This window comes from Gadus morhua, chromosome 14 (assembly GCF_902167405.1).
Source record: "Gadus morhua chromosome 14, gadMor3.0, whole genome shotgun sequence".
NCBI classification, from domain to species: domain Eukaryota; kingdom Metazoa; phylum Chordata; class Actinopteri; order Gadiformes; family Gadidae; genus Gadus; species Gadus morhua.
The window spans coordinates 12,631,393-12,644,572 of NC_044061.1; the positions used below are offsets into that span (position 1 = coordinate 12,631,393).

The 13,180-nt window shown below is 43.7% G+C and overlaps 1 protein-coding gene across 3 annotated transcripts in view; it reads right to left on the minus strand.

The window, feature by feature from the left end:
* syt7b (synaptotagmin VIIb) overlaps positions 1 to 13,180 on the minus strand; it is a 58,309-nt gene that overhangs the window by 16,340 nt on the left and 28,789 nt on the right. For 2 of the 3 annotated variants that reach the window (XM_030377507.1, XM_030377508.1), the window contains exons 3-7: positions 11,880 to 11,959; positions 10,698 to 10,832; positions 7,401 to 7,601; positions 3,188 to 3,535; positions 375 to 497 (exon numbers count right to left, since the gene is read on the minus strand). In XM_030377507.1, coding sequence (XP_030233367.1) covers positions 375 to 497; positions 3,188 to 3,535; positions 7,401 to 7,601; positions 10,698 to 10,832; positions 11,880 to 11,959 — 887 coding nt within the window. The remainder of the gene's footprint in view (positions 1 to 374; positions 498 to 3,187; positions 3,536 to 7,400; positions 7,602 to 10,697; positions 10,833 to 11,879; positions 11,960 to 13,180) is intronic. The other variant, XM_030377509.1, reaches the window with a different exon arrangement.

A 13,180-nucleotide genomic window follows, 5' to 3' on the forward strand; every position in this document is an offset into this window, starting at 1 on the left:
GCGCAGATTGAATACAAAAGGTTCCTAAAAAGTACACGCTATACTTTCTAGGATGCAATGAGAATCAAGTTTGTATGGAGTTTGTTTAATAGCTTCTAAACAATGCTATCCTCGTTCAAATGATCAGATGGGTTGTGCTCGTGCACACAGCCAGTTTGAGGCTCTCAATTCCAAAATCAAACTCTTTGCTGAATATTTGATGGGCACAGTTGCTTAAGTATATTGTATTTCAGTCTGTTTTTTGGCAACCCTGTTGAAAAAGTATACCCCTGAAATCTCCAAATGTTTTGCTATCTAAAGTCTCCCCTTTTCCTTAATCTCTCTCTTTAGGTATAATTGACTCTGGTCCTACGTGTACTCTCTCAGGCCAGTACCTCTTTTCTGGTGTGGTTTGGTTTTCTTGACATGCCGGTGCTTCCTGTAGATCTGGGAGGTTGGCAAAGTCATCTTGTTCAGCCAGTCCAATCGCTAGAGACAAAACAACCATCTTCCCCTCCCTGGGCACGCGGTCCCACAACACAAACAGATACATGGGAAACACAGTCCATAGACGTACGCCAGATAAACATATGGTAGACAGACACATGTACAGAGGGCACGACGTAAACACCCATCCCCACAAACAAACACACAAACATACATACATACAAACACACACAGACGCGTTGCACAGACAAAGAGAGTGGGAAGAGGTAGTAAGGGCATATAAAGTTATTTAATTTCATTCCGTCAATTTAATTAAAAAAGGCGTAATATATGAAAGCATGTTTTCTGTTTTCTGGATGAAAGGTTCTTGTGAGGAGTACTGTGGTTGTAGACTCCATCAACATTTTTTACTTCTATGACAATCTATTGGCTCAGTGTACAGCAATGCGGTAAAGCGTCAGTTCTCATGACTATTATTAGACCCTTAAGGTTTCTGTAATCCAGCGCCCTGTGGGGGCCTTATTGATTAGGCGGGATCAAATTCAGAAGACAAATAGTGTGTAATGCACAATCTTCTCTGTTCACTGTTTCTCAGTTGGGGTTTGTGCCAGCGAGAAAAATAAAGTACATGATAGATAATTTTCTATTTCTGACAAAATATCTGTGAAGGGTAATTAGAATCCATGTAAATAGGAATTTGAAAGGAATGCTCCCAGTAAATAAATTATGATTAAAGCAAGGTTTTGGTCTTATTATAATTTCAATGTAGGTAGGTATGCTGCACCATGAATTATAAAGGCCTGGGCAGCAGGGGAGCCTCCCTGCTAGTCCGCTAAGATGTATGCAATATGCTTATAGAGACCTAGGTTCGATTCCCACCCGTGGTCCAAAGCAATATGTCATCTCCTCTCTAGTTCAACCAACCGTCCTATCCATAAAGGCAAAACAAGGGACAATGATAACAATAATAATTGTGAAGTGCAAACCCTTAACCAATAAACATCTGCATATTAATACACTCATATCAACACAGTGTATTCAGGCTGGCAATGTCCCTGAATCATCTGTGTCCTTCATTCGATTCCATGATAATTCCAGTCTGGATCTGCAACAGTTTATTGACGCTTAAAACTAAACGCTGACTTCTTCGTGTGTGTGGTTTTTTGTGTGTGTGTGTGAGACTCGAATAACTATTTTGGTACAATTAGGTGGAAAAGGTAGACAACAGCCGGTGAAGGTGCCACTCTGGTGCTCATTGATCAGGGCTGACTAGATTAGTATGGATGGCGGGAACGCAGGGCGCACTCCAACCCAAGGGTGGCATGATCATTACCACCTACACTAGCTCTATCGATCATCCCCCGGGACGCACGCCTCCGCCTGTCATTGGACAGCACCTTGGTGGCGGTGTACGGAAACGAGCGATAGCTGCATCCATCAGGTAATAGTTAGTGTTGGTTTAAACGCCTCAACGCTTAATTACTACGACTGCACTGCCACCCTCCCCCTACACAAACTTAAATGTATACTGGCGGGTTGATGGGCGGGGAAGTTTAGCTGTGTGGAGATACACAGGGACAGGGACATCACACACGGCCACCTCTCCGTGCCCTACTTGTCCACCCAGCCTCTATTGACTGATGATTCATCTGGGATGGAGGTCACTGGCTGGGGGATACAATTAATGGGGAGGAGATGGTGGCGTTGGATAGGGGGGGGGGGGGGGGGGGGGTGATGGAAGGTGTTGCCGTAGTGTATAGGGGGAAGGGGTGTTATGTCTGTGTATGGTCGGGCAGAAGGCAACAGAGGACCTTAAATGGTGAGGTGCTTGGCGAGAGTGCATGGTGTGAACCGTCTGTGAGGGCCGTGGATCTCCGCAGCCAAACAGCAGCTTCGGTGCATTTGTCAAACGCATTTGCATCAAATTAATTATAAATTCGGATTTCGCCTTGGCACGTTCACCTTATTTTATTTCATGTGGGATGGAAGAATCTGTTGTGTATATGTGTGTGTTATATGCCACGCACGCCATCCCTCGTGTGCAAGGACAGTCTGTTGCATAACACATGGGCATATTTGCACCATATTTGAGAATCGCTGGATTTCTTTCCGTCTTGTGTCTTCTGTTACATAAGTTCCAGCAAGCTTGTGATAGCTCACTCTGCCCATCATAATTCTAGTCACTGGGAAGCAGCTGCATCATCCCTCTAGTGGAGAATCCGACTCAATGCAACAGTTGTGCAATTTAATAGGGTGCAAAAACGCGATTTGTTGTTCACTTGCCTTTATTATTACATCTACATTTAAATGAGGTACAGGAAACTAATATGGTTTGGTTGTTTGACTTCACGCAAAAGGTTCGTCTCGATCCCGAATATCCACACCATACCTTGCGCAAGATGCCCAACCCCGACTTGCTCTTAAATTAGATATATCTGAATTCCACTGGAGGTTGCAAAATAAAGGTTAAAAGGCTGATACGACACTAATAACACACAGAATATAAAACCAATGTGTTGGGATTGTGTTCGCAAACGTACGGGCAGACAGTCAGTTCAAAGAGCACGCAGGCAGGCTTTCAATTCATTGTGCAGCATATGAAACGACCCAGGGCTCCCTCTCAAAAAGCAGACCATGCAAACAATGTAGCAGTCATAGACTAACAAGATATGTAATCATTAATAACGTCTGCGAACACGTGCACGTCAATGATAGATGTTAGTCATTCTAACTGTGGAACAGAAGGCAACGGCGGACTCACAGGAAGGACTTGACATCCAGACCTCTGTTGCGGATCTGCCCCATCACATGGTCCCAGCTGCCTGGGTTGGACCTGGATCGGCCCGCCCCGGCCCCTCTGTACCGGGAAGCTCCGGCCGGGCTCCCCCGGACCCCCCGCGGCCCCCCGCGGTGTCCCCCGCCGCCGGGCCCCGTGTGGAGCTGGCCCAGGCTCTGGGAGGTGGCAGGGGGGTCGTTGGGGCCCGGCGGGGGCTGGTGGGTGAGGGGCTGCTGGAGGCTCTGCTGGCGCACCAGGGGCCGGGGACGGCCCACAGCCGAGGAGGGGATGTGCTCCAGCGTGGAGGCAGAGGACAGGGAGGCGTCCCCGAAACTGAGCGGCAGAACACACAGTAGCAGTAGCACCGGGACAGGGAGGCGGTCACAGACAGGAGGGGGGAACCCATGGTTTAGGCGCCAGGGCGATGGAAGGAGTATGCAGTGGTGGCAGTAGGAGGGTTGTAAAGCAGAGGAGGAACAGGAGGTACGGTAACATAGTGTATGGCTGTGTTGATGCAGGATGGGATTTATTTTGTTTGGTTTATCGGAGATCTGAATGCAGATGGCGGAGAAAGCCTTAAAATGTAAAAAAGGGGTCGGATCGAATGAAGAGTGCACAGAGAAAGATGAAAACAGTGTGGACGGAAAGATAAAACCTGAGTAGACATAGAAAGATAAAAACAAAGTAGACAGAGGAAGGTAAAAACTGAGGTCACAGAGAAAGATGAAAACAGAGCAGACAGAAAAAGGTTCTAATGGTAGAGAGAAGAAGAAACAGTGAAGGCAAAAGCAGCTGTACAGAAAACTTATTGTACAAGTATAAGTATAGGAGTATAGGAGTACTTAGTATTATGAGTGGTGTGTAGAATACTTAGTATTTGTGAGTAATTTTGGATCCAGCAGTCTGCAAGGGGCTGAGATATTCTACTGAAGAAAATGTACTCGTTTGAGAAGATGAAGCTTTCAGAAGGTTTTGATTTCAAACCTTTACACAAACTTTTTCGCTACTGCTGGCAGAGGATATGTTTGCCAATTATGTGTGTACTGATCCCCGCCTCCAGCACCCAGTATTAGTGGATGGGTTGTGTATAGATGTTTTAAGCGGTCAGTATACTTCACGGGCAAAATAACTTTGGCGAGGTCGTGCCAACAAAATGATTGCAGAGAAAATAAAAGCACGATGCATGACTCTCTGACCTTCTTTCTGCACTTCCAGCATCTCCAAGATTTTGAAACTTGCCAAAATCTCTGCAGATGATGGCAATGGGAACATTGTGTGTGATTAGCTAGAAACGCAGGGCTGGCGTGATTTATTTTGACCTGATTTCCCCGTCGCCATGGAGACCCCACTGGTCTTGACTAATGGAACATTCAGTGACCGAACCGAAACCGCATGGAGTATAAAACAAGTTTTTCTGCCAAGGACCTCTTTGGTCTTGGACAGCCGAGAATAATGCCACTTCTTTTGAAGTATGCTGACCACTTCAGTGTTAGTGCATGAGAGGTTTACAGCACACGTAGCTTTATTGTATGACTTGTAATTAGAATACTTAGTATTAGTGATTGAGTAATGTATAGAATATTTAGCGTTAGTTTATGAGTCATGGCAAGCTGGCTTCACAATGATCGCAATCAAACTGAGATTGTGCGTTACAAAACAATCATCCTCTTGAACCAGAATCAAATGCAGGATTAATAGATTGTAATAATGAGTATTAGTTTGGTCAAACTAAAAGTGAATGAATTGCCTCTACTGCAGCAACTGCTAGCATCACTATTTTATTCTACTTATTTTTCAGGACTTCCATCAATGTTCCCCAACACCCTTCACCTGCGCCCCTAAGGTACACTTCCCACGCTTTTCATTGCAAAATTCAATCCATCTCACCCATTTTTTTTTATTTATTTTTTTATTTTGGCTTCATCTTTCCGACCGGGTCCTGCCTCCAATCTATCTCCACACCAGGTCTCAGGCCTCCCTAATCACCTACTGCTCTTACAATCATTTAAAAGTGCTCCTTATCCTCTACCCTTTATCTCTGGTCTGCCTGATTACTGGAAGATTGTGCTAAACAGCTCCGTCCGGGGAGGGATTGACAGCCTGCTCGTGTAACCGTGGTGGCGGTGGGTATATATGGCCCCAGGCACGCCTGGCCTCGTCACTAAGAACTCAGACTCTGAGGTGAGTACAGTACGGGTCCCCAGACAGCTAAGAGTCTGGCTGCTGGAGGGAGAAAACACTAGCAGAAGGCAGAAGTCAAACATACTCACCCATGTGTATGCATACGCTTACATTGGACTGCACAAAGACACACGCACATACATAGACACCAACCAACGCACACGCACACACACAACACACAGCATCCAAATTCACACAAACACGGACCAGACATAGAAGCATCTCAAATACATTCCAGAGTCCAATATTTTTGAAAATGCAGTTGACTTGAATTCAAAAGTAAAAAGTAAATAATGTGTGTCATTACCAAGTATAAATGGCAATGTGTGAAACGATGCAGGCTTGAGAAAAAAGGGAAAATTAGAAAAATATAATAATAAATAATCAAACAAAGAGACAACAATTGACAAGGGAGAGCAGGTAAAAATAAAGCAAACGAGTTTGTCCAAGGCTACACCCAGGAGAAAACTACCGAACGCAATACACTGAGTGTTCTTTCTTAGTCCAGCATCAAGCAACATAATAAATCAATAAATCTGGATGAATTCTCTATGGCATTATTCCAGACAACTAGGAGCCAGTCTGTGTGCTTATGCATTTTAGCGGAGTGCACCGTGTCATAAATTTGGCTCACAGCGAATCTTCTTTACTGACTATTTTCAAAAGTTGCAGGGCCATATAAAACCACCTTCCTAACCAGTGTGCCCTGTAACCTTTCAGTACTTTATCCTGTGGAGGTTGAATGCAAAGGCACCACACAAATTCAGAGAATTGTCAATGAATGTACATATATAGCAGTAATATCTAATGGATAGGATATGTGGATAAATATAAATGTTCAAAGCGAAATCCATTTTTCCCCCTGCTTCAACATTTTCCATCGTGTTGAGGAATTATTTTAACTACTTCCCTTGCAGTCAATAAAGAAAAAAAACTGGCCTAAATTGTAATTAAGGGGCCTTCCAAATATATTGAGGGAGGGAGAGAGAGAGAACAGAAGAATGAAAAAAGAAAACACCAAACACTTGCAGTGAGAGATGAGCACTGAGAGAGTGATGCATAACCAAAAATAGAAACCAATACCAGCTAGAGAAATGGAAATAGATGTGGATCTGAAAGGGGCAGAGAAGAGATGGTAACAGAGGAATGAATCTCAGCTGCGTGCCAACAGCTGAAATTAAATTAAGACTAAAGCTCCTGATCGCTAAACATATTTCTTCACACAAACACATCCCTGATTTTTTTTAGGATTTGCTGTTTTGTTATTTTAGGAATGTGTACCAGGCAAGAAAAAAAAATATCACCCTAATTTTTTCATTTGCAGATTATTCTTTCGCAGAGATACAAATAAACAACGATTTAATAGTCTGATTATTTCAGAGAAATTGATTCTTTGCTGCTGAAAACATGTATAATTTGAGTCATAAGTTATATATCACTGCACACACAAACTGTGAACCAATTCATCGCTACAAATGTTAATCTTAAAAAAAAAAAAATAGAAGGGCATCAGCCAAAGTTTCTGATCAATGTGGGCTTTCATGCTATTTTATTTTTTGATGGATGATTTTCTATTGATAGAATTGTTTTGAATAATTTATGTGAAAATTTGTTCGCTATTAGGAGCCACTCACATGGGTTTTAGAAGTCCACATAGAAGAGCATTGCCGATTCCTTGATGGATTTAGAATGTGGATATAATTAAATTCCAAGATCATTTAAAGCCGTGGACATGCCTTTAATACGAAACAACCTAGCGGTTCTGTTTGGCAAAAAACAACAACTAAGTACTTGAAACGGCCAAAAGATCAATATGTATATCAGCTTTGTTCAGTGCTTGCATATGATCAACAAACCTTTGTCCCTCAATTTGCTCTCGTTCCTTGCATGTGTAACATCCTGCCGTTGGAAGGCTGTACTTCAGATATGGGCACCATGACTGGGCATGCCCACATTGTCCTCCCTCCTTATTTTCATGCATTCCCCCCCATAGATCATCCTTCACCATGCAACTCACTTGCTAGACCGCAGGCCTCCGGCGTGCATGTGGCTCTGGAGAGCTTGCCAGCGCCCCGCTTTGCCAGCCCCCATCACCATGCTGCGCAGGCTGTCGCTGCGACTGGGCCCAGCCCCGGCCCCTGAGCCAACAATGCCCCCGCTGTCACTGGTCCCAGGTGAGGGCCCAGCACCTCCCTGTCCCCCCTTATCCACTGCCCCGCTAAGAGAGCATGCGGGGTCAGGACAATACAGAACGACAACAACAACAACAGGCGGGAACAAAAACAGTGGGGAATCCAACAAAACAAGGAGGAGATAGGTAGAGGACATTGAGAGGGACAGATACGTACAGAGATAAACAGGAAGCGGTACAGAGACAGACAGAAAGGGGCACGGAGACCGACAGGAAGAGGTCCAGAGACAGAGGGGAAGGTGAACAGAGATGAACCCGAAGTGGTACAGAGACGGACAGGGATCGGTTCAGAACCAGACAGGAAGTAGTACAGAGACAGGCAGAAAGTAGTACAGAGACAAACATGAAGTGGTACAGAGACAGACAGGGAGAAGTTCAGAACCAGACAGGAAGTAGTTCAGAGCCAAAAGGAATTGGCAAAGAGACAGGAAGAAAGTAGTACAGAGACAGACAGGAAGTGGCACAGAGACAGGCAGAAAGTCGTACAGAGACAGACAGGAAGTGGTAAAGAGACAGACAAGAAGTGGTACAGCGACAGACAGGGCGAGGTACAGTGACAGAGAGGAAGAGGTAGAGAGAAATAGTTAGAGAGATAAAAACTTATGCGAGAGGTTAGCAAGACACAAAGTGGAGCACTCGGTGGATGTTTTATAGAGACAACAGGAGAGCTCTTAAATCACTGCTTGCAAAGAGATCAGAGTGGAAATACACGGAGCAGCTCCCACCGGACGGGTTAAGCTTAGCAGTGAAAAGGCAAAAGCTATACGGTAGAAAACGTATGCAGAACCTTGACACACTTTCCCCCACGATGAATTAACTTTAACTTTCAATTTCGTCAGCACATATTCCCCCATCATGTGGCCTACACACACCCCTGTGTAAGGCAACACCTAGACGTCACAGCGACAGACATCCCCAGTGGGCCAAGTGACGAGACAAGGGCAGCAGACCAGGACATTCTTCACAAATAGTCATACAGTGACCGCTGGATGCGTAGCGCGTGGGTGGGGACATTCAGTTGTAGGGTGATGAACATTGAACATGACTGGAGGTTACCTGGGCGACTGGACTAATCAGGTTTTATGGGATAGGTCTCAAGGCTTAGGGCAATTTAACACATTTGTAAGGTGCAAGAAGAGTGAAATGGCAAGTTTTGCTTTGAGTGATTCTGTTTAGTAGACAGAGACAGAATCTGGTTATACATTGAGGGCTGTATCTTTATTTCTCTAGGAAGAATAATACAATAATTTCTATCTTTGGTGTCAACCGGTATAAAACCTGTATCTTTTTTGTCTTTCTTCTCCACCAACAATTTTTTCTTTCAATAAGAGATAAAGGTAGAATCGAATATGATATTGATGTTCTCATTTCACGATAAGAAAAAAACAAAATCTCAATTGTACAGCTTAATAAAATCAGGCAACCCTAATCCATATCACTTAAAGCACTACAGGGAAGGATAATAGCACCTTTACCACAGAGATACAGACTGCTATGTCTTGTTCTATGGGCGATGGCTGAAGATGTAGGATGATTCTGAGGACTTAGACCTACAATGCATTGTGAGGCTAGGTCTCCTAGCGGAAGCATTACTGCGGCGGGCGGGAGGCATGGAACTTAAACAGCAAAAAAAATGTAAATGATGAGATTCCGATGAGCAAGGGGTGGAAACCAGACAATGACACACAACATCGCAATGTAATGCGTTTACAACCAGAACAGACACACACTCAGACACACATGCACACACATGCACACACACACACACACACACACACACACACACACACACACACACACACACACACACACAAAGACACAGTAGGATCTCAGAACCCCGCCACGCTAGCAACCATGGAGCACAAAAAGACAAGACAAAGAGAAACCAATGGCCAACCCTCTGTTTGCAAGCCATGGTAGTAGCCAGTTAGCAGGCCTTAGCAGCTGGTGACCAGTCAGCAAGCATTAGCAGCTGGTGACCAGTTAGCAGGCCTTAGCAGCTGGTGACCAGTTAGCAGGCCTTAGCTGCTCACAAGCATTTAGTAGGCCTTAGGCGCCTAGTGGCCAGTTAACATGCCTGAGCGGCTATATAACTTAGTAGCTTGTAATCAGTTAGCAGGCCTGGTTGGTGACCAGTTAGCAGTCCTAAGTGATTGATGGCCAGTAAGCAGCCCTTAGCAGCTGGTTGTCTGCCTGGGAGGGGAGAGAAGAGCTACAAGGGTGGTATACACTTCACAGGCTTGCTTTCAGAGAGGGTTGCCCGTCTCCATGGCAACGCGCCATGGGCTGCAGGTGCAGGTTAAAAGTTAGGGGCTTGATAAGGCTGGCAGGGCTGTAGAGAATGGGGCAATCTGACCTTTGACTCCCTGGGGGGAGTCAACAAGTGTTGTGATGGTCACTGTTATGAATTCTGTAAATGTTCCAGAAATGGCTGTCTTGTAGGCATCTACCAGTCATATACCTGATAAAGATGCTCATAAAAAATCGAATTATCGATTTTTGGCATTATCGTTGTACCATGATTTTATATTTGAAAACATAATTTTCCCTAGATTGGGAATGCAAAACAAAGTGTAATACTAAGATGGATTGCTTGGCGAAGCTTAACAATTATATCATCCAAAGAGAGGCCTGAATTCTTTAAAATCGTGGCAGAATTCCCAATTGCAATACACATCTCTATAAAACCTTGCCTATCCCTAACGCATATTAAACACTATCTAGACGTGGCCGGGCCAAGAAAACATTAAGATCCCTGCCAATTAGAGCCAAAGGCTTCCAAAAAAGAGATAGGATAAAGTTACAAAACATGCATTTGTATTACCTCACGCTACTTAATGGGACCTCTTACAACCGTTGTCCTTTAACCTTTTCTACAAGGCTGCAGAGCAAAGTTAATGTGGGTGTTTGTTGAGTAACCCATACATCCTATACCAATGATATCTTGCTCTTTTCCAGTGTGTGTGTGTATTTTTGTTTTGGTAATGTTGGATTAAATGCAAAATAATGCATTTGAACACGGCAGCAAATCCGAGTATTTCCTCAGCCTGATCATGTAGGCCACCATTCGTTACCGCCCTGCCCAGGTAGAGGGATCCCTTACCAGCCGTGACTGAGACTCACTTGGGCGTGAGGCGAGGATCTCCATAGGGGGCGTACGGAGACATGTTTAAGAGGAACTCCTTCGGCGGGTAGGAGCTCCACCTCTGCTGTACATTGCTGCTGTCGTTGTTATTCCAGAAGTCTCGGTCTAAATCGCTGTGGCCAAAGAGAGGGGCACAAACAGTAAGCACTGCAACAAAAAAAAAAACAGAACACGCACACAGTGTTCATGCCTGTGACAGGACTGTGAGAGGGGAAAAAAAATCCTGCCTGTGAAGAGACCTGGTGTAATACTCACTGATCCGAACACAATAAGAGTCCCGCTCACACTGTATACAGATTTAGGGAGGGAGATATTTCTGGATATTATGTCCGAACAACAATGAACCAGATTAAGGGCAATAACAACAACAACAACAGAAAGTGGTGTTAATATTATTATGGTATTAACAACAAACATATTCTTACACTTTACTTGCTTTCAGTCCCGAGAAGATGCATAAATCATAACAGTAAGAAGAGCGTAAAACCTAGGATAAACTGTGTACGGAAGGAAGGAAAATAGGTATGAAGAAAAGAACCAGCAAAACAAGGAATGACTTAGCCATAGAAGAAGGTACCCACGCAGCTTAGCGGTGGCTAAAAAGTAATATTTAATCAATGAAAACAAGACGGGCATGGGCTATAAAAAGAGAAAAGGCCATATAGTAAACAATGAAGTAAAGCACACTTAGAACACAAGCAGAAACGAAAAAAACCTGGACAAACATAATTAAAACATTCCCTTTCACAGAGATGTCATCGTAGGAAAACATAGCTGTCTCTCATAACACACCTCATGGGTCTGCTGCTTAACGTACCGGGCTGTAGACTACACTTTACATTGACATGGACCATGTGCTCTCATACATACGAGCAGACCAATAATTAGTGGTATGAGCTACAGCTGTCTTTGTCCTATGATGACACCTCGGTGAATAGGCTCTATTACATGTTCTTTGGTCACATATTCTTTGTTTAAAATAGAAGGTGTACAGTAGTACAAGTACTGTGCTAGTAAAGGGGAAAGTACTACTATTTATATATGTATTGATACTTCATACTATTATTTAATTTAACATTCGGGGGCTGATCTGTCTGACATTGACATTACAGTATTGTCATTACTAATACTGTACCCTGCACCTGGTACCTCATACCTACTTGATGGCTTTATTCTCCCCTCGACCCCTCACAGACTCTGGGGAGCTGGCCGCCTCCATGCTAGGCTTATTCCTCTTCCCCTATGAAGAGAAGGAGAAGGAGAGAAAAAGAGTAAGAAAGAAAAAGAGAAAGAGAAAGAGAAAGAAACAGAGAAAGAGAAAGAAAGAGAGAGAATCAGAAAGAAAGAAAGAAAGAAAGAAAGAGAAAGAAAGATTGAGAAAGAGAGCAAAAGAGACGGAAAACAAAAAGAAACAGAAAGAGAAAGAAAGAGAGAGAAACAGAGAAAAAGAAAGAAACAGAGGAAGAGAAAAACAAATTGAGAGAAAGGGAAAGAAAGAGAAAGAGATAGAAAAGAGTTATGGAGTTTGGCCGGGAGAGTTTGGCCGGTTCGACGAAGGAGCTCAGCCTTATAAAAGGGCTCTCAGCACACTAGAAACCCAGCAACACGGTCCCGCAGTCCTTCACACTCCTGCAAAGGCTAAGGCTGGTGGAAATAATGGATATTAATACTTGACACACACAGTGGATAGCCTTCATCACTGTCCGCTACTAGAACAGACAATCAGGCTGGTAAGCTTTAGTTTATGACTAAGGTTTGAAGTCTGGCAACTCCTGTTTTATGTATTTATTTATTTATTCATCACGCAGATGCTCTTATTCCGGGCAAGGTCCCGATCACACCTAACAATTTTATCGCAGCTGGGGCTGTCTTTTTTTTTAGTTGTAAACAGCGCTTTGCCCGCTTCTTTTGCATTTCCGAGCATCATTATCAGTGAAATGTAGAGTTTCTATATTTGAAAACGGGCGCTTTGCGTTTTATAGCCTGCAGAAGCTTTGGCTTTGGCAAGTAAAACAGGTAAGGAAAGGCATGTTCTTCAAGGGGACAATGAGGTGTGCACATTGGAATATAAAACATTTAGAAAAGTTTGAGATTGAGAAGCATTAGATAATGCATAGATAATTCAGGTCTTCTGTTGTTCCTGTGTGGATCCTCTGGCTAGGAATGACAGGAGGATGTAGTACTCGTGATGCCTTACAGGTGCACAATTTATTAGCTTGAAGGCTTTTATAATAGCGCATATTGATCACCACATCATAAATAATAAAAACAGATTTTCAAATCTGAGCGAGGTTACAAGCTCAATTAAACTAAGACTCACACACATGCACACATACAAAAAATTGCTATCAAGTGCAGCTCATGTATTATTTAAGAGTATCATAAAATCTTCAAGAGAATGGGGAGCGGAAGAGAGAGAGAAGAGAACACACAACATCGGTAGGATGGGAGTGGGACTAAC